Genomic DNA, 22,565 nt, shown 5'->3' with positions numbered 1-22,565 from the left:
CTCGCCATATCTCACTTCGTTTCCCCCTCCCTCCCCCTCCCCCCCCGCCCTCACCCAATTCCCCCATCCACTCCCCATCCTCTGCTGCCTCTGTTTATATTCCCATAGTCCTCCTCTACTTCTCCTTTTTTTCCCTTCCTCCTCCCTCACACAAGCTATTGTCTTGGGTAAAATATAGAATGGAGAGGAAGAAAGGACACAGACATTAGAGAGAGTGACAGTGATACTGTGTGTGTGTGATACTGTGTGTGTGTGTGTGTGTGTGTGTGTGTGTGTGTGTGTGTGTGTGTGTGTGTGTGTGTGTGTGTGTGTGTGTGTGTGTGTGTGTGATACTGTGTGTGTGATACTGTGTGTGTGTGTTACTGTGTGTGTTAGTGTGTGTATGATACTATGTGTGTGTGTGTGTGTGTGTGTGTGTGTGTGTGTGTGTGTGTGTGTGATACTGTGTGTATGAGATAGTGTGTGTGTGTGTGTGTGTGTGTGTGTGTGTGTGTGTGTGTGTGTGTGTGTGTGTGTGTGTGTGATACTGTGTGTGTGTGTGTGTGATACTGTGTGTGTGTGTGTGTGATACTGTGTGTGTGTGTGTGTGTGTGTGTGTGTGTGTGTGTGTGTGTGTGTGATACTGTGTGTGTGTGTGATACTGTGTGTGTGTGTGATACTGTGTGTGTGTGATACTGTGTGTGTGTGTGTGTGTGTGTGTGTGTGTGTGTGTGTGTGTGTGTGTGTGTGTGTATGTGTGTGTGTGATACTGTGTGTGTGAGAGAGATACTGTGGGTGTGTGTGATACTGTGTGTGTGATACTGTGTGTGTGTGTGATACTGTGTGTGTGTGTGTGTGTGTGTGATACTGTGTGTGTGTGATACTGTGTGTGTGTGATACTGTGTGTGTGTGATACTGTGTGGGTGTGTGTGTGTGTTACTGTGTGTGTGTTACTGTGTGTGTGATACTGTGTGTGTGATACTGTGTGTGTGTGATACTGTGTGTGTGTGATACTGTGTGTGTGTGATACTGTGTGTGTGTGTGTGTGTGTGTGTGTGTGTGTGTGTGTGTGTGTGTGTGTGTGATACTGTGTGTGTGATACTGTGTGTGTGTGATACTGTGTGTGTGATACTGTGTGTGTGTGTTACTGTGTGTGTGATACTATGTGTGTTAGTGTGTGTATGATACTATGTGTGTGTGTGTGTGTGTGTGTGTGTGTGTGTGTGTGTGTGTGTGTGTGTGTGTGTGTGTGTGTGTGTGATACTGTGTGTATGAGATAGTGTGTGTGTGATACTGTGTGTGTGTGTGTGTGTGTGATACTGTGTGTGTGTGTGTGTGATACTGTGTGTGTGTGTGTGTGATACTGTGTGTGTGTGTGTGTGATACTGTGTGTGTGTGTGTGTGTGATACTGTGTGTGTGTGTGTGTGTGTGATACTGTGTGTGTGTGCGATACTGTGTGTGTGTGATACTGTGTGTGTGTGTGTGTGTGTGTGTGTGTGTGTGTGTGTGTGTGTGTGTGTGTGTGTGTGTGTGTGATACTGTGTGTGTGAGAGAGATACTGTGGGTGTGTGTGAGAGAGATACTGTGGGTGTGTGTGATACTGTGTGTGTGATACTGTGTGTGTGTGTGATACTGTGTGTGATACTGTGTGTGTGTGTGTGTGTGTGATACTGTGTGTGTGTGATACTGTGTGTGTGTGATACTGTGTGTGTGTGTGTGTGAGATACTGTGGGTGTGTGTGTGTGTGTGTGTGTGTGTGTGTGTGTGATACTGTGTGTGTGTGATACTGTGTGTGTGTGATACTGTGTGTGTGTGATACTGTGTGTGTGTGTGTGTGAGATACTGTGGGTGTGTGGGTGTGTTACTGTGTGTGTGTGATACTGTGTGTGTGTGATACTGTGTGTGTGTGATACTGTGTGTGTGTGATACTGTGTGTGTGTGATACTGTGTGTGTGTGTGTGTGTGTGTGTGTGTGTGTGTGTGTGTGTGTGTGTGTGTGTGTGTGTGTGTGTTCCGAAGCACAGACTGTAGTCAACGTTTTACCACAGGCACCATTGCACATATGATCAGGGGGAGTTCGAAAGCCTCGATTTCTCCTAACCAGGAAAAGCTTCTTGTTCCACCATCTTTTCACCATCATAACATCCCTGACCGAGGGATGTGTTGCACAATCTAATAATGGTTGAAACCGTTTGGGTTATTTTTGCATTGGAAGGTCTGTTATCATCCGAATGCAAAACCTCGTGCACGTTCGGTCCTAATCTCCTTGCGATGTTCACCCTCTTCCTCTTGTATTGCTAATGCCGTAATTCCCTCTTCACAGTGTGCGGAAAGATCTCGCAACTCCGGTTTGGTTCGGATCAAGGAGGAGCAGCCGGATGACGGGGACGTCGCTGGTTGCTGTGACGATGGTCTCTTTTCGGTCCAGACGGAGCCGGTCGACCTGTCCATCAACAACAGGAAGACGAGGGGCTCCACGTCGTCACCGGTCAACCCGTCGGTGTTCGAGCACCCTTTGCACCAGTCACTGTCTGGTGCTCCTGCCCAGCTGTCTCTCGTGCTTCAACCGATTCCCGTACAGAGTCAAGGGGCGGCCATCGCTGTGCCCGTCATCGAGACGCGCCGACGAAGTCCAATCGGTTCGATATCACTCTTTACTGTCTATTTCATCCCTCTGCACTCTCCAACTCCCTCTTCAATCAACCTTTTGCTTCTCAATGTTTTCTCTCATATCCCTCATTGTACCTCCTCACCCCCTCTCCTCTTCCACTCCCATTCCTCTCAATCCCTGCCCTGTTTTTTTTACCCCTCCCCTCCTTATGCCTCCACAAACACTCACCCCCCACCACTCGCAGTTTTCTCTATTTTAAGTAGCTCCTCGTGGGCAACCCCACCCTTCGGGCAGGACGACCCTTCTCAGTTTATCAGAGCTCGGCCTGGAGTACGTGCCGGTGTGTGTGCATCGGAGTAAGGCTAAAGTACGTTCGTGTCTGCTGGCCTTGGGTGGCCATTATTGGGGTTGCTACCAGAGATAGTCGGGATTGAAGCCTCTACTTAGGCCTACGAGCTGTTAAATGTCATTTTTGGAGTTTCTGTGACGTCCACGTTTGCTCCATAATTACAGAAAGATTCTCAAGACATTTTCTTCCATTCCCACATTTATTCTTCTCCACCCTTTCTTTCCCTATCACCTCATTCGTCTTCAATCATTCTTCTCTTTAAACTTCCCCTTTTATTCGTCTCGGCATGTTATTTAATTTCCTTCCATCTCCTTCTGATTCCTATTTTCATAATCTGATCGGTTCATCCCCGTTTTGATGCCCTCCTCCTCCCTCCCCTTCATCCCCTCCAATCACCAATTATGTGTGGATGTCGAGGGAATAAATACTCGGTGAAAACAAACGTGAAAATCAAATCAAATTGATAAACTCTCTTCATGCATGTTCAGAGGATGATGACAACAAGCAGGAGATTGGGGGAAGAGAGAGTGGCAGCGAGGATGAAGCCTCCATGGCGGCCATCAGCGACGAGTGTGCGGAGATTGCCGTGGATGTAGACCATCTCACACAGGAGTACGCCAAACAAACACACACACATACATACACACACACACACACACACACACACACACACACACTCACCCACAGCAACACACACACACAGTAACACGCACACACAGTAACACACACACGAACACACACACACACACACACACACACACACACACACACACACACACACACACAGTAACACACACACACACACACACACACATACACACACACACACACACACAGCCAAGACAGCAGCACTTCGTTTCACCCACATTGAGAAATAGCATTGCGTCTTCCTGTGTCAGCTCCACAAAGATGCAAGTTGAGTGTGGAATTTCGGACACTTTGGTCGCCATTGAGGCCGACGTGACCCGATTCTCCTCCCCGAGGTCTTCCATCGGTCAGAGCTAAAACCTCAGTGTTGGCTCTGCTTGAGATGAGACAGTGATGACGTGTTGGAGGCAAAATGTTGCACAAACTAGAACCTTATTTACTTGCTTGTTTAAAAAAAAATGTATACATAATCGAGGCTCCTGAAAGAGCTAACATTTATCACACAAACAAATCAAACAGACAAACAAACAAAGTATATAAAAAGGGGAGCGGTAGACAAGATGGGGAGAGAAGGGGAAGCACATAAACACAACATTTCAGAGCAGAGACATCGGGAATGTGTGGGAGGGAGAGGGCTTGGGGGGAGGTGGCGTGGGAATGGGGAGGGGGGTGGGAGAGGAAGTATAAACACAAGGACACCAAGGACTTCCAGGAAAGAAGTTGGTATTTCAAAAAAGTGGATTTGGGGTGAAATTAGCGGGGGTACAAAGATCAAGGTTTTGGATGGGGCATGCAGTTGAGAAGAGTGATGGAAATGAATGTAGAAGGAAGTAGTGGACGGGGAAGACCGAGGAAGACTTGACTAAAGGTGGTGGAAGAAGAAATGCGGGCAAGGGGGTTAACAAGGGGAGATGCAGAAAATAGGGCAAAATGGAGAAGATTGTCATGGGTATCTTAAAACTATAGTCTTTAATTCGGGTTCTGGAGAACATCAGATTTGGGGTGAGAGTGAAGGTCATTTTATAATTGCAGATCAACCTATCAACAAACTTTCTAGCCTGCTTTGAATGGACATGACATAAACACACTGCTTTGTGGTCCTTTAGGAAGCCGCTTTCATGGAATGTTGTTTCCTCCGATGCCTTTGCGTCATATTGGCTTGCAATGAAAGATAGTAGTTTTGAGTGGTGCTCATTGACCTCATTGGACATGTTTTGTGGCACATGATGTCGGTTATGAGAATGAATAGGACAACACTGGATCGGCACCATCATTATTCCCTGTCGTTGTCTCTTCTTTTCTTCTTTCCCTTTTTCCTTAAGCTCCCCAGGCATCAAGTTCCCAGCAAGTCCAGGATCTCCAGACTCAAAAAGGCGACGCATTCATCGGTGTGCCTTTTCTGGCTGTGACAAGGTGTACACCAAAAGTTCTCATTTGAAGGCTCATATGCGCACTCATACCGGTGAGTACGTCACTCAGACACGATCATTATGTGCACTCATACCGGTGAGTACATCACTCGGATACAACCATATCCACACTCATACCAAGGAGTACATCACTCGGATACAACCATATCCACACTCATACCAATGAGTACATCACTCGAATACTCTTATTAGTGAGTGCATCATTAGGATACAGTCATCATGTGCACTCTTATTAGTGAGTGCATCACTAGGATACAGTCATCATGTGCACTCTTATTAGTGAGTGCATCACTAGGATACAGTCATTATGTGCACTCTTATTAGTGAGTGCATCACTAGGATACAGTCATTATATGCACTCTTATTAGTGAGTGCATCACTAGGATACAGTCATTGTGTGCACTCTTATTAGTGAGTGCATCATTAGGATACAGTCATCATGTGCACTCTTATTAGTGAGTGCATCACTAGGATACAGTCATCATGTGCACTCTTATTAGTGAGTGCATCACTAGGATACAGTCATTATGTGCACTCTTATTAGTGAGTGCATCACTAGGATACAGTCATTATATGCACTCTTATTAGTGAGTGCATCACTAGGATACAGTCATCATGTGCACTCTTATTAGTGAGTGCATCCCTAGGATACAGTCATTATGTGCACTCTTATTAGTGAGTGCATCACTAGGATACAGTCATTATATGCACTCTTATTAGTGAGTGCATCACTCGGATACAATAAAAATATGAATAATATAAAAACAAGCAAATGGAAGAGTAATCTATCTATAATTCCACTAATCTCTGTGTGTATGTTTGTTTGTATGTTTGTCTGTGACCGCTGTTTCTCGACAACTACCGGTCCGATATACTTGAAACTTGCCAGGTATATTGCTGGGGACCCGAGGATGTGCCTTTTCAAGGTTTTAAATTAATCGCAGAAGTAGTTACCGAGCTATGTCCAAAAAACGATTCAACCAATCAGAGAGCAGCGAGCTATCACGTGTGCCGAACGTGGCGAACAGACTCTGCCTCGGATGGCACATTTGAGAGCGTATTCATTTATTTCCCGTCGGCAAACTATGTTGGCGCTATGTTGGCGTTAAACTATGTTTTAAAACTAATTAAAACTAATTTGCGATTCTTTCGCTTTGCGATGCGATTTGCGATTGCGTTAAACTCGCTCGGGCGTTAAACTATGTTTTAAAACTAATTAAAACTAATTTGCGATTCATTCGCTTTCCTGCGCATTTGTGCACGCGATGGCGATTTCTTTACCAAACTCCGCAAGCGCCAAGCCGTTAGCTTTGGACCAAACCATTTCATGTAAATAGAGGGGGGGGATTGTCACCGTACTCGCAAGCCGTTCGCTTTGGACCAAACCATTTCATGTAAATAGAGGGGGGGGATTGTCACCGTACTCGCAAGCCGTTCGCTTTGGACCAAACCATTTCATGTAAATAGAGGGGGGGGATTGTCACCGTACTCGCAAGCCGTTCGCTTTGGACCAAACCATTGCATGTAAATAGAGGGGGGGGGGGGATATACTTTTAGATATATATATAGTACGGGCATGCCCTAGTCTATCTATAATTCCACTAATCTCTGTATGTGTGTTTGTTTGTTTGTTTGTTTGTCTGTGACCGCTGTTTCTCGACAACCACGGGTCCGATATACTTGAAACTTGCCAGGTATATTGCTGGGGACCCGAGGATGTGCCTTTTCAAGGTTTCATATTAATCGGACAATTACTTACCGAGCTATGTCCAAAAAACGATTCAACCAATCAGAGAGCAGCGAGCTATCGCGTGTGCCGAACGTGGCGAACACACTCTGCCTCGGACGGCACATTTGAGAGCGTATTCATTTATTTCACGTTGGCAAACTATGTTGGCGTTAAACTATGTTTTAAAACTAATTAAAACTACTTTGCGATTCATCGTAACTGCGATTCGTAACTGCCGTTCGCTTTGGCTTTGCGAATGGACCAAACCATTTCATGTAAATAGAGGGGGGGGATTGTCACCGTACTCGCAAGCCGTTCGCTTTGGACCAAACCATTTCATGTAAATAGAGGGGGGGGATATAATTTTAGATATAGATATAGTACGGGCATGCCCTATTTGAGAGCGTATTCATTTATTTCACGTTGGCAAACTATGTTGCCGCTATGTTGGCGTTAAACTATGTTTTAAAACTAATTAAAACTAATTTGCGATTCTTTCGCTTTCCTGCGCGTTTGTGCACGCTATGGCGATTTCTTTACCAAACTCCGCAAGCCGTTCGCTTTGGACCAAACCATTTCATGTAAATAGAGGGGGGGGATTGTCACCGTACTCGCAAGCCGTTCGCTTTGGACCAAACCATTTCATGTAAATAGAGGGGGGGGGGGGGGGGATTGTCACCGTACTCGCAAGCCGTTCGCTTTAGACCAAACCATTTCATGTAAATAGAGGGGGGGGATTGTCACCGTACTCGCAAGCCGTTCGCTTTGGCTTTGCGAATGGACCAAACCATTTCATGTAAATAGAGGGGGGGGATATAATTTTACATATATATATATATAGTACGGGCATGCCCTAGTGTGCCTTAACAAAGCCAACAGGGCGCGCTGAGATGAACGATGAACAAACCGTCTCGCACTTCCTCTATTTGGCGATATCAGGAATTTTGGAGCTCAGGTTCCGGTGGGGAAGTGGAGTTCACAGTCCACGTGGTTACGACTTGTATTGAGCCGATTTCTTTAAATCTCCAAACTCCCCTCCGATGCTGGAGTACTTCAGCAGGACCAGGTAGTACTTGGTACCTATGAGCTCCTCACTGAGTGAAGAGCTTCGTCAGAGACTACCTTTGCATTGAGTCCCATATAGCAAAGTCTCACCTGACACGATTAGACAATTAAAGCATCGTGGTTGGACATGCTCAGGTGCAAGTCTGCCGTGGGACTTAGTCTCGAGTTCGAGTTATTGATTACATCGAGTTATTCGTGCCAAATATTTCTGGTTCGATATTGTTATTGACGCTATAAATGTCGTTTTTTAATGTCGACATTACCTTTCCATCAAATACACGAACACCGGGTTCGAGGGCATTAATTGGCCCATAAAATGCCTTCTTTGTTGATGGTGATGTAATTACGAGGAATGCTTGCACGACGTCACTTGCCGACCACCCCCAAACCTTCTGGCAGGTGAAAAGCCGTACCGGTGCACATGGGTTGGCTGCACCTGGAAGTTTGCGCGTTCGGACGAGCTCACTCGTCACTACCGCAAACACACGGGAGTGAAACCGTTCAAGTGTACGGACTGTGAGCGCAGCTTCTCGCGCTCCGACCACCTCGCACTTCATCGGAAGCGTCACCTGTTGGTGTGAGCAATGAGTCACCTGTAGTTGTGAGCAATGAGGGACGGCTCGTGTGTCGGACCTCTAAGTGCAGGGTACTCGGTGCAACGAAGACGCGACTAGTTTATAGCACGAGTGATGGCAGCTGTATTACATACTCTCTCGTGTTCCGTGAAGCTCCTTTCTTCGATCCCGACTTTCCCCCGAATCTCTTCGAGCGTCTAGTATTCCACACCTGTCCGCGTCGGCCTGCCTCATCACACAAGCTTTGCGAGGTGGTTTAATGAAGACCTACATCATCACTGAATGTTCTTGACATCGGCTTTGGCTGCTCGTTACAATTGTAAGAGATGAAGAATCTCTGCTGCTACCGCTCGATTTCCCCAGACTCCTTTGGCCTTTTAAGGCCTCGTTTCAAAGCCAGTTACAGGGTCAGGTCCAAGCAGGACTTCTGCTCTCGTGGCATCTTCGGTTCCCGAGCGACTGGCTTTCAAGCCGGGAAAATGGCGACGGACTGGCGACGCCACGTTGCTGAGAAAATTGCATTCCCCGATGGTTCCAATGTGTTTACCATTTCAGTATCTTTATTTTGAGGGGGAAGGAGGCATGGAAGGTACAAAATTGGAGGGTAGGGGGGGAGCAGAGACGGCAGAATTTGAAGGGAGGGGCATGGAAGGCATCTAATTCGATGGGAGGGGAGGGGGGGCACCGAAGACATCTAGTTGGATTGAAGGAGGGGGGCATGGAAGACATCTAATTGGATGGGAGGGGGGCATGGAAGGAATCTAATTGGATGGGAGGGGGCATGGAAGACATCTAATTGGAGGGGAGGGGGGCATGGAAGGAATCTAATTGGATGGGAGGGGGGGGGGCATCAAAAGCGTCTAGTTGGATTGAAGGAAGGGGGCATGGAAGACATCTAAGTGGATGGGAGGGGGGCATGGAAGGAATCTAATTGGATGGGAGGGGGGCATCAAATGCATCTAGTTGGATTGAAGGAGGGGGGCATGGAAGGACTCCAATTGGATGGGAGGGAGGCATCAAAGGCATCTAGTTGGATTGAAGGAGGAGGGCATAGAAGACATCTGATTGGATTGAAGGAGGGGGGCATGGAAGACATCTAAGTGGATGGGAGGGGGGCATGGAAGGAATCTAATTGGATGGGAGGGGGCATCAAAGGCATCTAATTGGATTGAAGGAGGGGGGCATGGAAGACATCTAATTGGATGGGAGGGGGCATCAAAGGCATCTAGTTGGATTGAAGGAGGGGGGCATGGAAGACATCTAATTGGATGGGAGGGGGGCATGTAAGACATAAAAGTGTAAGATGAAGTGCATTTAAGTGGCGTGAATATATTCCCCAGTCTTAGAACATTTTGTCCTTCACTCCTCCTGTGAACCATTTTCTCTCCAGCTCTACGGTTTGCCTTGTGATTAGTGAAGTGATCCTGATTGCAGTCTCTCGCCCATACATGGTACCTTTTTTTCCATGGATAACTGTCAACTAACCAGGTTTTGCTTAAACATTGTACATTTCCGTTCCGGTATTCGTATCTGTGCACTATGTAATGTACATACCATAGTGAAGTATATCGATCCTTTTTCAGAATTATTAGGAAATCTATTGCTAGTGTCTATTTCATAACATGAAAGAAAGCTGTTCATTATTATTATTATTTTTTTTTTTTTTCTGTTATGATGCCCGTCAGGTGATTCGTTAAAAAGTTTATCTTTCTACTTGGGAGGCCATGTACGTGTCCCGGAGGATGGCCGGCAACTTAACGCAAACAGCTGTGAAGTCATTGAAACCTTGTACAGTCTGCCCAGAAATGTATATTGATAAACCCAAATGGACAAATAAACATTTTTGTAACTTTTTGGAATGTGCCCTTTGAAGTACGGCCTCCACAGGTGAGATTGAGCCTTGACTCTCGTTTTATACAGAAACTGATCATGGAAGTCGTGCCTCAGTGATGAGATGCAAATGACATAGATGAATACGAATGCCGACAGATTCAAACCTGACATGGATGCTATGTATCGGCACAAGGTAGGTGCCTCAATAGAGCTAAAAGCAATGGTGGATCAAATTTTACGATGCATGAGGTGATTCCAATGTTCAGGTGGATTTTCTATTCGAGAAGATCAAAGTACACATGTTGATGAAACCAGGTGAAGGTATATTTCCTTGCTACATGTTCTCTTGTGCCACCAAAGGTGTATAAAATCTTTGGGATGGGTATGCAGCCTTCTCAGGACACGTGCTCCTACATCTTCATTTTGATAAACTTGATGCCACGTAGATGTTTGAGTTGAATTGGCCAAAGAGCTTAAATCACCAACGCTAAATGATGGCGCCCTGCAACTACTATCGGTACTGGGATAGAAAAAAACAAACATTCCTCACCCTTAAACGAGGGCAAAGCAACTGCCATCACATAATAATAATAATAATAATAATTCATTTATTTTGTATAGCGCTTATCCAGAAGCCCAAAGGCGCTTTGACAGAGTGGAAAACATAATGCATAACAATACATGAAAACAACAATTGCAAAAAGACAAGAATCAATAGGGAAATATTTAAAGCAAAAGGAGGGAGAAGGAGAAGAGATAGTCAGGGGTTAGATGCTGTGGGTTGAATGTTGAATGCAGTGTTGAACAGGTGGGTCTTTAGTGATGTTTTGAATGTGGTGAGTGAGGAGGAGTCTCTGATGGTGTGAGGTAGTGAGTTCCAGAGGGTGGGAGCAGCGATGGAGAAGGCCCTGTCCCCCCAGGATCTGAATTTGGTCCGGATGGAGGAGGTCAGGAGGTTGGTACCAGCAGAGCGGAGGTTGCGGGTGGGAGTGTGTCTGGAGAGGAGGTCAGCCAGGTAGGATGGGGCCAGGTTATGGAGGGCTTTGTATGTCAAGAGGAGGATTTTGTACTGGATTCTCTGGGGGATGGGGAGCCAGTGAAGCTTGTAAAGGACGGGGGTGATGTGGTCACGGGTCCGGGAATGGGTGAGTAGACGGGCAGCGGAGTTCTGAATGTATTGGAGTTTATTGGTGATTTTTGAGGGTGAACCATAGAGGAGGCTATTGCAGTAGTCCAGACGGGAAGTGATGAAGGCGTGGATGAGGGTTTCTGCAGCCGTGGAGGAGAGGGATGAGCGGAGACGGGCAATGTTTTTCAGGTGAAAGAAGGCTGACTTTGTGATCTGTTTAGTGTATTTGTCGAAGGAAAGGGTTTGGTCAAAGATGACGCCAAGATTCTGGATGTGAGGGGAGGTGGATACTGGGATACCGTCGATGTTGAGGGCAAAGTTATGGGTGGATTTTGTGAGCGTTTTTGGGCCAATGATGATTATTTCAGATTTATCACAGTTAAGCTTGAGGAAGTTGATTTGAAGCCAGGATTTTATTTCAGTGATGCAGTTTGTCAGGATAGAGTGGGTGTCGGTGGAGACGGACTTGGTGGAGATGAAAAGCTGGATGTCATCGGCGAAGCAGTGGAATTGGAGACCATGATGGCGGATTAAGTGACCGAGGGGGGACAGGTAAAGGATGAAGAGGAGGGGGCCAAGAACTGAACCTTGGGGGACACCTTGGGGGAGGGGAGCAGTGGGGGATTTGCAGTTATTGATGGAGATGAACTGGCGTCTGTCAGAGAGGTATGATTTAATCCAAGAGAGGGCAGTGCTGGTAACGTTAAAGGTGGATTCAAGTCGGGTGAGGAGGATGGTGTGATCGATGGTGTCAAAGGCAGCGCTGAGGTCGAGGAGGACGAGAATGTTGAGGTTGCCAGCGTCAGAGGAGAGGAGAAGGTCGTTGGTGATTTTGAGGAGAGCAGTTTCAGTACTGTGGTTGGAGCGGAATCCGGATTGAAATGTTTCATACAGGTTATTGGCAGAGAGATTATTTTTGAGTTGAGTGGCTACAGCGCGTTCCAATACTTTTGACAGAAAGGGTAGGTTGGAGATGGGTCTGAAGTTGTTTAGGGTGTCAGGGTTTAGACCAGGTTTTTTTAGAATGGGGGTAACAGCAGCAATTTTGAGGGAAGGTGGGACGATGCCTGTAGACAGGGAGGAGTTTAGTGTTGCAATGATAAGTGGAGAGAGAGCAGGGAGGGAGGCCTTGACAAAGCTGGAGGGGATGGGGTCAAGAGTGCAGGTGGCAGTTTTCATTCCTATGAGGAGTTCAGAGAGGTCAGTAGGGGAGATTGGGGAGAACGGAGACAGGGGATGGCAGGACAAGGGGGGGCAGGTGGTTGGAGGGGGAGCGGGTGCGGCGGTCGTCAAGCTGTTGTCGATGTCAATTTTGCGTTGGAAGAAAGAGAGGAAGGAGATGCAGTTGTCTACTGTGAATGACTGGGTGGTGGTGTTCAGGGGGCGGAGGAGTTTGTTTATTGTCGAGAAGAGTGCTTTTGGGTTTCCGGAGCCAGAGTGGATAATTTGAGAGTAGTAGGCTGAGCGGGCGCGGGAGAGGGCATCTTTGTAGTGTTGTAGGTGGTCCTTGTAGGCTTGGGAGTGAACTGTGAGACCCGTTTTATTGCGGAGTCTTTCAAGTTGGCGAGCACGAGTTTTCATCAGGCGGAGTTCAGGGGTAAACCAGGGAGCAGAATGGGTGAAAGAAACTGTTTTGGTTTTTACAGGCGCAAGCTGGTCAAGGCAGGAGGAGAGAGTGTGGTTGTAGTAGTCAGTGAGGTCGGAAGGGGTGTGGAGGTCAATGAAGGGAGAAGTGGACATTTTTTCAGAGAGGGTGGATGAGAATGAGGTAGGTGAAAGAGCGTTTAGCTTACGGAAGGTGATAGTGCGATAACGTCTTGGTGTTGGGGCGGGGATGTTGATGGTCAGAGTGATGGCTAAGTGGTCAGAGAGGGTGAGGTCGGAGCCAGAGAGATGGTGCAAATTTAATCCAGTGGAGCAGACAAGGTCCAAAATGACTGACATGACTTGTACACATGCTTTCCAAACACATACTATTATTCAGTAAATGATCAAATGTAAATCGTAGGCAGGAATGTCCCCGTGAACTCGAGGCAGGACTTTGGAGGAAGGCCTCAAGATGTTTTTTTTATGGCATAGCCCATAGGACAAAGCCGTTTAGAACAGTGTTTGTCTGTCTGTCTGTATGTATGTTTGTCCCCTCAAATGTATACCAATCAGAGCTGAGGATCTGGTCACATGATAGGGTGATGTGATTACGTCTGATGTCATTACGGCGGTACGGCGGCTGACTCTCCACACTCTGCCATTTTGATTTATATGCCGCTCAGGCCAAACATATCGTTGAACCTGTCATACATCACAATCGCCATGCACTACCTTTACGTTTTTCATTCAGTGTGAAACACAAACAAACAGATTGATAAAATGACCATCAAATATCGAAAGCATCGGCGTTATGTCTCTTCCAACACAACGGTACTGTTACGTGCTCCTCCCCAAACCCCGGTCACGGTGTACCTCCGAGCCCTGAGAGGAGTCACGGCAGAAAGATGTGTTATTCTGTGTGTCAAAGATCAATGGTGAAACCACACCAATTGTTACCAACAAACAAGTATTGTATTAAGGTCACACAAAAATATTAATCAATTATACAACCAATATATCATTCCTATGATGGTACCATCAGTTTCGTTCAATATAACTCACTGTGCTCCAAGTGAGCGAAAACAACATTCCCAATGTCTCTATCCCGGCATCAAGCCAAAGTCAATCCACGCTCCAGTGATCGTCAGAACAATGTCGTATCGAGACCAGAATCCCGTTCGGTTGACAGTCCCACTGCCAAAGATGGGCAAAGGTACCCTCAAGAGGCGACTGGGAAATTACACCTTCAGGTATGGACGTTCAACGGCTCACAAACGGCGAACTGCAAATTCCCACTCCAAAATCCACGTTACACACACACACCAGGTTAACGTCTGGATGCGGTGAAATGGTTGAAGCGACGTGAAGAGCCGAGAGCGATGCGAAATCGGGCGCGAGGCAAAATGGCCAACGGGCCCGTACTCGAGACGTAACGGCACTCCAACGATTCTCTTCGGAATCAACCGCAAAACCTGTCATGCAGGTTTATCTGTCACAGCGATAACAACTCTGTCGCAGGAATCCCTTTCCCAGGAAACCCAAAGTTCACTTGTGACCTCCGTTCGCCAGCGTTTGCTCAAGACCTCAAAGCAGCTTGGCTTCTTCTCCACCTTACTCGCTCCGCCTCTTCTTCCTCTTCCTCTTCTTCTTCCTCCTCTCGCCGTCCGGTTCCCGATCCGGTTTCCGGTTTCTTTTAAAACACTAACTTTTTTTTAACCTTTTGAAAACAGTTATCTCTATTTCACTTAAACGATAAATAGTACATGCAACCAAAAATGTTTACAGTGGATGAGAACCACAACAACGGAAGTGACGAATCCGTAACAGTACGTATAGGCCTTAGGCTTCATGCCTCACCTACGGGCCGTTTCGGACAAATTAAGCCCAGGTTTATTAATGCAGTAGTGTATCGTTTCAGTAGTATCGTTTTCGTAATAGTAATAATAATAATATAGTAAATATGACCATAACACTTCAATCCCAATGTTGCGAATACAAAGTTATTGGATTGAAGCAGTGTATGGTGCATGATTCCATGATAAGCGGTGCAGAAGAATTCATGATAATCGCAGAAGTAAGGAATTCGCCTCGGTTTTTTGATAGCATGTTATTAACCCAGTCATTGTGGGGTATATAGATTACAGTAGATCTTCCCTCCATTCTGCAAGTAAAACCTACCTCACGGATGTCTGGATTCCTCCAAACTTCTTTGTTGAATGTTATAAACAGCATTTTTTTTTTTTTTTGTATACAGAGTCGAGGCTCGTGAAAGAGCTAACATTTATCAAACAAACAAATCAAACAAACAAGCAAACAAAGTATATAAAAAGGGGAGCGGTCGACAAGATGGGGAGAGAAGGGGAGGAAGCACACAAACACAACATTTGAGAGCAGGGACATTGGGAGATGTTTTTGGAGGGAGGGGGCCTGGGGGGAGGCAGGATAGGTATAAAACGCAAGGACACCAAGGACTTCCAGGAAAGAAGTCAAAAGTCACCTCAAAAAAGTGGATTTGGGGTGAAATTAGCAGGGGTAGAAAAGATCAAGGTTTTGGATTGGGGAAGATAAGAGATGGTGGTGAACAGCCGTTTTAAAGACCTGGAGGGAGGAGTGGGATTGAAGAGAGTGAGGGAGTTTGTTCCAGAGGTGGGAGAAAAGAGGAGTGAAGGTGAGCAGAGAGTCTTGATTTTGGCAGTTTAACCATAAGAGGGTTGCAGGCAGATCTTGTGCGACCTGCAGGAATATTTGGGGGACAGAGCCCAGAGAGAGCTGGGGGAGCAAGGCCGGAGAGGAGTCGGTAGAAGACGGAAAGACCACCAACCTGCCTGCGGTGATTAAGCGAAAGGCCCTCGGAGATAGCGTCATCGCGGGAGATTCCAATGATTTTGAACGCTTTGGTTTCAACAGCGTGAAGACGAGCTAGGTGTGAGGCCGGAGCACCAGCCCAGAGGGGAGAGCAGTACTCCATTGAGCTGCGGATGAAAGCCTTGTATGTGGTGAGGAGCTCAGGTGTGCCAAGGAAGGACTTCGCACGACGGAGGATGCCCAGTCGGCGACTGGCTTTGGAGGCCAGCTTGGAAATGTGGTTTTCCCAGGAAAGATCATGGCAGATAGTGAGACCCAACAGCTTGAGTGACAGAACTTCTTGGAGAGGATTATTCAGAAAGTAGATGGGAGGGTTGTCCAGTCGGTCTTTTCGGAGAGACATCGTAAGAGTGTGAGATTTGTCAGGATTGAAAGACATGTTCCACTTGTTTGCCCAGTCTGTGATTTTGTCCAGGTCTGCAGAGAGTGAGGAGGCTGCGGACTGCCGATCTGAGGGAAGAGGAATGGAGCGGCAGAGAGTGGAGTCATCAGCAAAGAGATAGAGAGGATTTTCAAGAGAGTCAGAGAGATCATTGATGAAGACCAGAAAAAGCACCGGCCCAGAACACTGCCTTGGGGAACTCCAGCCTGAACAGGAAGAGGAGATGAGAGAAACACATTCAGGGCCACACGTTGACTACGACTAGAGAGGACGTACGCCAGCCATGCGTGGAGATTTCCATGGATACCAAAGGAGGAGAGTTTGGTGAGCAGAGCGGGGTGCCAGACCGTATCGAAGGCACGTGATATGTCGAGGGAGACAGCTCTAATTTCCTGTTTGGCATTGAGGACCTCCATCCATTGTTGAGACAGCAGAAGCAGCATGTCCAGAGTAGAGTGACCTGGTCTGAAACCAAATTGATGATCAGAGATCAAGCCATTGGAGAAGAGGAAAGATTTCATATCCAAAGCAATGATGGATTCCATGACTTTGCTGATAATTGGGAGAAGGCTGATTGGTCTGTAGTTGCTAGGATCTGTTTTTGCACCTTTTTTGTGCAAAGCGGTGATGTTGGCTGATTTCCAAGCAGATGGCAGTTGACCTTGAGCAAAAGAGAGGGTGAAGAGAACAGAGAGAGGGAGTGAAAGAGCGGAAGAACAGGATTTTAGGACCCGTGGGCTGATGCCGTCAGGTCCAGTTGCAGAATCAGAGTCGAGGGTTGACAGAAACTTTTCCACCTTGTCAGGAGGAAAGGACACGGAGTCCAGGAGCAGCCAGGTACGACTGGGTACGGTGGGTACAGAGAGGGATGGGTTTGGGACACAAGATTTAGAGGTAAACACAGAGTTGAGGCATTCAGCTTTTTCACGTGCGGAGTCAGCTGGGCAGCCGTTTGAGGTAAGGGAGGGGATGGAGGGGGAACAAACACCAGAAACAGATTTGACCAGACGCCACCAGGATTTGGAAGAGGGAGACAGATGAGAGTTCGGTCTTGAGAACGGAGAGATATTGTTTCCTGGCTCTCCTGAGGGTGGACACACACTTGTTTCAGGCTTTGTGAAAGGAAATGAGATTTCCTTCCGTTGGATTTGCTTTCCAGGAGACGAAGGCAAGTTGTTTCTGGGCAACAGCCTCACCACAAGATTCCATGTACCATGGACGGGAGGAAGGGTATGACAACTGAAGACGAGATGGGATGAATCTGTGCATGAGAGAGAGCAATTTACTTTGGAAGAATTCCCAGGATGAGTTGATGTCAGAGGTGGTAGAGATGGGAGACCAGTCCAGATGATTGATGGCTGCTTGAAGACCGTGCCAGTTGGCCTGAGTGAAATGCCAGACTCGTCGACGCTGAGCAGGCTCCCTGAGAATGGTCAGAGAGATGTCCACTTTAACAAGCACATGATCAGATGATCCGATTGGAGCAGAAGAAGAGCAGCAGACATTTTCAGGGAAGTTAGTCATAACCAAGTCTAGAAGAGAAGATGCTCCGTTGACTGAGATCCGGGTCGGGAAATTGACAGATTGTGTCAGTCCCAGTGAGTCGCAGAAGTCCTTTGCTGAGGAGCCATGGCTGGTGAGAAAGGTACCCCCACACCCAGCCAACTGGCATGGTGACAATTGAAATCACCACATATGAGGAAGAGAGAGTTGGGATGAGTAGATAGAAGTTGGTCCATATTATCAGACAGCGAGATGAAGATGGAGTTGTCAGGTTGGCGTCAACTAAGAGGGTTGGCGTCAGGAAGGGCATCCGGCCATAAAAAAAACATTGCCTCAAAATAGAGAACCATGACAATTACAACTACATATGGGCAGGGTGCAGCCCAAAGTGGAGATCGGTTTATGAGGTTTGGGACATGGAATGTAGGGACAATGACAGGGAGATCAGGGGAAGTGGTGGAAGTATTGGTCAGAAGAAGAGTGGACATATGTTGTGTGCAAGAGACGAGATGGAAGGGAAGTGGTGTGAGAATGGTGAAGGGTAGGCAGGGACAGAAATACAAGTTTGTGTGGCAAGGGTGCCTGGAGGGCATGAATGGTGTTGGTGTCCTGTTTTCTGAGGAGTTTGTAGACAGTGTGGTGAGTGTGACTAGAGTGAGTGATAGGTTGATGATGGTGAAAATGATGATTGGAAAGCTCTTGGTGAACGTCATCTCGGGATATGCTCCGCAGGTTGGTCGGAGCGATGAAGAGAAGGACAAGTTCTGGTGTGCGATAGAGAAGCTGATGGAAAACGTGAAAGATGAGGAAGTTGTTGTGGTGGGAGGAGACCTGAATGGACATGTGGGAAGGAGTATGGATGGTTTTGAGGGAGTTCATGGGGGTTACGGATATGGTGTGAGAAATGGAGAAGGTGAAAGGATTTTGGAGTTTGCTGATGGAGCTGATTTGTTGATTTGTAATACTCAGTTCCAGAAAGAGGATAATAAGCTTGTTACATACACGTCAGGTGGGTCGACGACAACCGTTGACTACCTGATGGTGCGTAGGCGAGATAGGGGGCACCTCCGGGACACAAAGGTGGTCCCGGGGGAAGAGTCTGTTTCACAGCACCACTTGGTTGTCTGCGACATAAGGGTGAAAGGTGCGAGGAGAGCGTGGCGGGTGAAGTACCAACCAAGAATGAAGGTGTGGAGGTTGAAAGAGGTGACAGTAAGGGAGGCATTAAAAGAGAGGCTGAGTAGGGTAGAGGATGATGTGGTTGAGCTTGAAAGTGGTTGGATGTCAATGAAAGCTAGTCTGTTGGGAGCCGTTGGTGAGGTATGTGGATGGACAAAAGGACCACCGAGGCACTCAGAAACATGGTGGTGGGATGATGAAGTTGGAAAGAGGATTGACGAGAAGAGGAAGAAGTTCAAGGAGTGGCAGAAGGCGAAGGGTACGGGAGCAGAAACAGCAGAGCATGAAAGTTATAAGGCAGCCAGGAAGGCTGCAAAGAAAGAGGTAGCAAAGGCGCAGGAGGCATGTAGGAAAATGTTCGGAGAACGCTTGGATTCGGAAGAGGGTCAGAAAGCAGTATTCAGGATTGCAAAGCACATAGCGAAAGAGAGGTGTGATGTGATGGGGGTGATTTGCTTGAAGGATGAAGTGGGACAAATCGTTGTCGACCCAGATAGAATTAAAGGAAGATGGAAAAGATATATGGAAATGCTGTTGAATACAGAGAATTAATAGGATGGCAACATAGAGAGTAACCCAGTTTTAGGACCGGCAGAGAAGATAACTGAGAAGGACGTTGAGGAAGCGATAAAAGCAATGAAGAGTGGAAAAGCGGGAGGGCCGACGGGAGTTGTGGGAGATATGTTGAAGGCAGCAGGAAGTTGGGGTGTGAAGAGAATGACAGAGATCTGTAAATCTGGTGGTGAAAGAAGGCCGAATTCCAATGGATTGGGAAACTGAGTACCCTCGTCCCTCTATACAAGGGGAAAGGTGACCCTCTGGAGTGTGGCTCGTACCGAGCGATAAAGTTATTGGAGCATGGAATGAAGGTATTGGAAAGGGTGTTGGAGAGGAGGATAAGGAAGAAAGTGAAGATCGACGGAAATGCAGTTTGGATTTTATGCCAGGAAGAGGAACAAACAGATGCGCTTTTCATTGTGAGGCAGTTTGCAGGAGAAGTTACATGGAGAAGAGGAAGAGGTTGTTTTTTTCGGTTTGTTGATCTGGAGAAAGCATTCGATAGGGTTCCACGCAAAGTATTGGACATGGGGCATTGAGGAAGTTAGGAGTGGAGGAATGGTTGATCAGAGTAGTGATGGCAATGTACAAAAGAGCACGCACAGCTGTAAGGACGAAGGACGGGAACAGTAGTGAGTTTGAGGTGAAGGTGGGAGTGCATCAGGGGTTGGGTACTAAGTCCACTACTATTTGTAGCTGTGATGGAGGTGCTGGCTCAACTTAAAGGAGGGTTTTACCGTGGGGAGTTGTTGTATGAAGATGATCTGGTGTTGATTGCAGAAAGTATGGATGGACTGAAGGAAAAGATGAACAAGTGGAAGGAATGTATGGAGACAAAAAGGTCTGAAGGTGAATATCGGAAAGACGAAGGTGATGGGCAAGTGTTTAAAGCATGTGGTGAGGTGGAAAGAAACTGGGAAGTGGCCGTGTGCTGTGTGCAGGAAGGGTGTCCGGAGTGAACTCCATTCAATGTACAATGTGCGCTGAGTAGGTTCATCAAAAATGTAGTGGTCTGAGAGGGTCATTTACCAGTGTGGCAGCTGCATTCAAATGTAAGGTGTGCACAGAGGGAGCTGCAGATGGAGGAAATGTTGAGTTGGATCTTGGAGACGGCGTGAAGCTGGAAGGTGTGAAAACATTTTGCTACCTCGGGAGACATGCTGAATGGAGAAGGTGGATCAGACTCGGCAACGGTTTGCTCGAGTGAGATGTGCATGGAAGAAGTTTCGGGAAACTGAGTGGCGTGCTGATGAGGACGAGAGTGTCGCTGAAGCTGAAGGGAAAGGTGTATGCTGCATGTGATGTGTGGAGAAGTGTTATGATTTATGGGAGCGAGACATGGGTAATGAACGTAGAGCAGCAACAAAGGCTGGAACGGGTGGAAATGCGAATGGTTCGACGGATGTGCAGAGTATCGTTGAGAGCGAGGAAGACAAATGATGAATTGCGAAAGATGATGGGAATATTGCCTGTGATTGATGCTGTGAAGAGGAAACAGGTTTGAGATGGTTTTGGTCATGTGTTGAGGAAGGATGAAAGTGGACTGGTTGAGAAGAGTGATGGAAATGAATGTAGAAGGAAGTAGAGGACGGGGAAGACCGAGAAAGACTTGGCTAAAGATGGTGGAAGAAGAAATGCGGGCAAGGGGTTAACAAAGAGAGATGCAGAAAATAGGGCAAAATGGAGAAGATTGTCCATGGGGGACCGCAATGCTAACCCCCGCTCTAACAGGGAAAATGGCCTTTAAAAATGCATGTTGTTGTTGTTGTTTGAGATGTAAATGGAGTCATCACTGTTTTGATGGACGGTGCAACACACATATGAAACAAGAGGTGGGAGCGAAGGGGAAGCCGTAGCCAGAGTATTCCTGGGGGTGAGGTGGAGAGAGTGCAGTGCAGGGCGAGTGAGGAAGAGAGTTTTTTGATAAAGATAGCAAACCCCACCTCCAGGACGAGGCTCAGGTCTATCATACCGGAGGAGGGGAGTAAACCCGGGAGAGATACTAAGGAATCAGAGACATCATGAAGGAGGAAAGTTTCTGTTAAGCAGATCACGTCTGGTTTGACAGAAGCAACCTGTATGGAGAGATCAGTTAAGTTTGAACGAAGGCCCCGGATGTTTTGAGGTCCATACCGTTAATGAAGAGGAAGGGGGAGCATCGGATACAGAACAGGGGGGAGGAGGGGTAGGGTAAGATGTGGGAGAGGTGGAAGAGGTAGGGAGAGCTGTTTGAAGGTGTGTCAGAGATTTCAGAATAGCTCGGAGAAAGGGAAGGATGGGGCGGACAAAAGGTTTGATGGTGATTGGGTGAGGCACAATGAGGTGTTATTTGAGGAGGGGGAAGAGCGAGGCAGAAGGTTGGGGGAGATGGAGGTGAGAGTTGGAAGGGGGAAGAAGCGGGGGAGGGACACTGAGGGAGGGGAGTGAGAGGGGGGAAATTGAGAAGAAATGAGGGTGGGGAGATTTGAAGGGGAGGGGGGAGTTTTCAGAGGGAAGGGGACAAGGGCAGGGATTTGAAAGGGATGGGATATGGGGGAGATTTGGAGGGGAGGGGTGAGGGAGGAGTCTAGGAGGGGAGGGGCGAGGGGGAGTATTGGAGGGGGAGGGGTGAGGGGGTAGTTTTAGGAGGGAGGGGCAAGGCAGGAGATTTGAAAGGGATGGGTGATGGGGAGGATTAGGAGGGGAGGGGAAAGGGGGAAGATTTGAAAGGGATGGGTGATGGGGAAGATTTGGAGGGGTGGGGTGATGGGGAAGATTTGGGAGGGGTGGGGTGATGGGGAAGATTTGGAGGGGGAGGGGTGAGATTGGATTTTTAGAAAGTGTACGATTAATGGGGAAACGAACATTTATTGCAAAATGAGTTTTCTTGTGACCTTCGAGTCAAAAAATACGTTTAAGGATGCTGGATGGAGGATGGGAGTGCAGGAGAGTTTTAGGGAATGTAGAAAAGAGGCACTATAAGAGATGGAATTTTTTTTTTGGGATGAATAGATTTTGGTGAGCAAGTCGAAAGCAGCCTTTTAAAGAAGAAGAAGAAAAAGGTGTTATAATATATGGACTGAATACAGAACTTGAGGGGAAAGTGTGAACATTATAAAGTTTAACAGTGAAAAACTATCTGGGGGGGGGGGGGGAAATGGGA

At 47.2% G+C, this 22,565-nt stretch overlaps 2 protein-coding genes across 5 annotated transcripts in view; one reads left to right on the top strand and one right to left on the bottom strand.

The window, feature by feature from the left end:
• The window catches only part of LOC137437786 (uncharacterized), a 113,864-nt gene extending 104,796 nt beyond the window's left edge, over positions 1 to 9,068 (top strand). For both annotated transcript variants that reach the window (XM_068132405.2, XM_068132406.2), the window contains 4 exons: positions 2,304 to 2,619; positions 3,429 to 3,552; positions 4,911 to 5,050; positions 8,212 to 9,068. In XM_068132405.2, coding sequence (XP_067988506.1) covers positions 2,304 to 2,619; positions 3,429 to 3,552; positions 4,911 to 5,050; positions 8,212 to 8,393 — 762 coding nt within the window. In that variant the 3' untranslated portion in view covers positions 8,394 to 9,068. The remainder of the gene's footprint in view (positions 1 to 2,303; positions 2,620 to 3,428; positions 3,553 to 4,910; positions 5,051 to 8,211) is intronic.
• The window catches only part of COMMD6 (COMM domain containing 6), a 75,488-nt gene that overhangs the window by 26,230 nt on the left and 26,693 nt on the right, over positions 1 to 22,565 (bottom strand). Inside the window, exon 8 of one of the 3 annotated variants that reach the window (XM_068132412.2) lies at positions 13,734 to 13,818. The exons of 1 other annotated variant lie outside the window; for it this stretch is intronic. The gene's annotated coding sequence lies outside the window, so the exon portion shown is untranslated. Of the gene's footprint in view, positions 1 to 13,733; positions 13,819 to 13,892; positions 14,638 to 22,565 lie in introns of those variants that run through there. One more of the 3 variants, XM_078766235.1, reaches the window with a different exon arrangement.

This window comes from Myxine glutinosa, chromosome 12 (assembly GCF_964187855.1).
Source record: "Myxine glutinosa chromosome 12, kmMyxGlut1.1, whole genome shotgun sequence".
NCBI classification, from domain to species: Eukaryota; Metazoa; Chordata; class Myxini; order Myxiniformes; family Myxinidae; genus Myxine; species Myxine glutinosa.
Note: the sequence above shows the minus strand (reverse complement) of the source record. Positions and strands in the feature narration are given on the sequence as shown.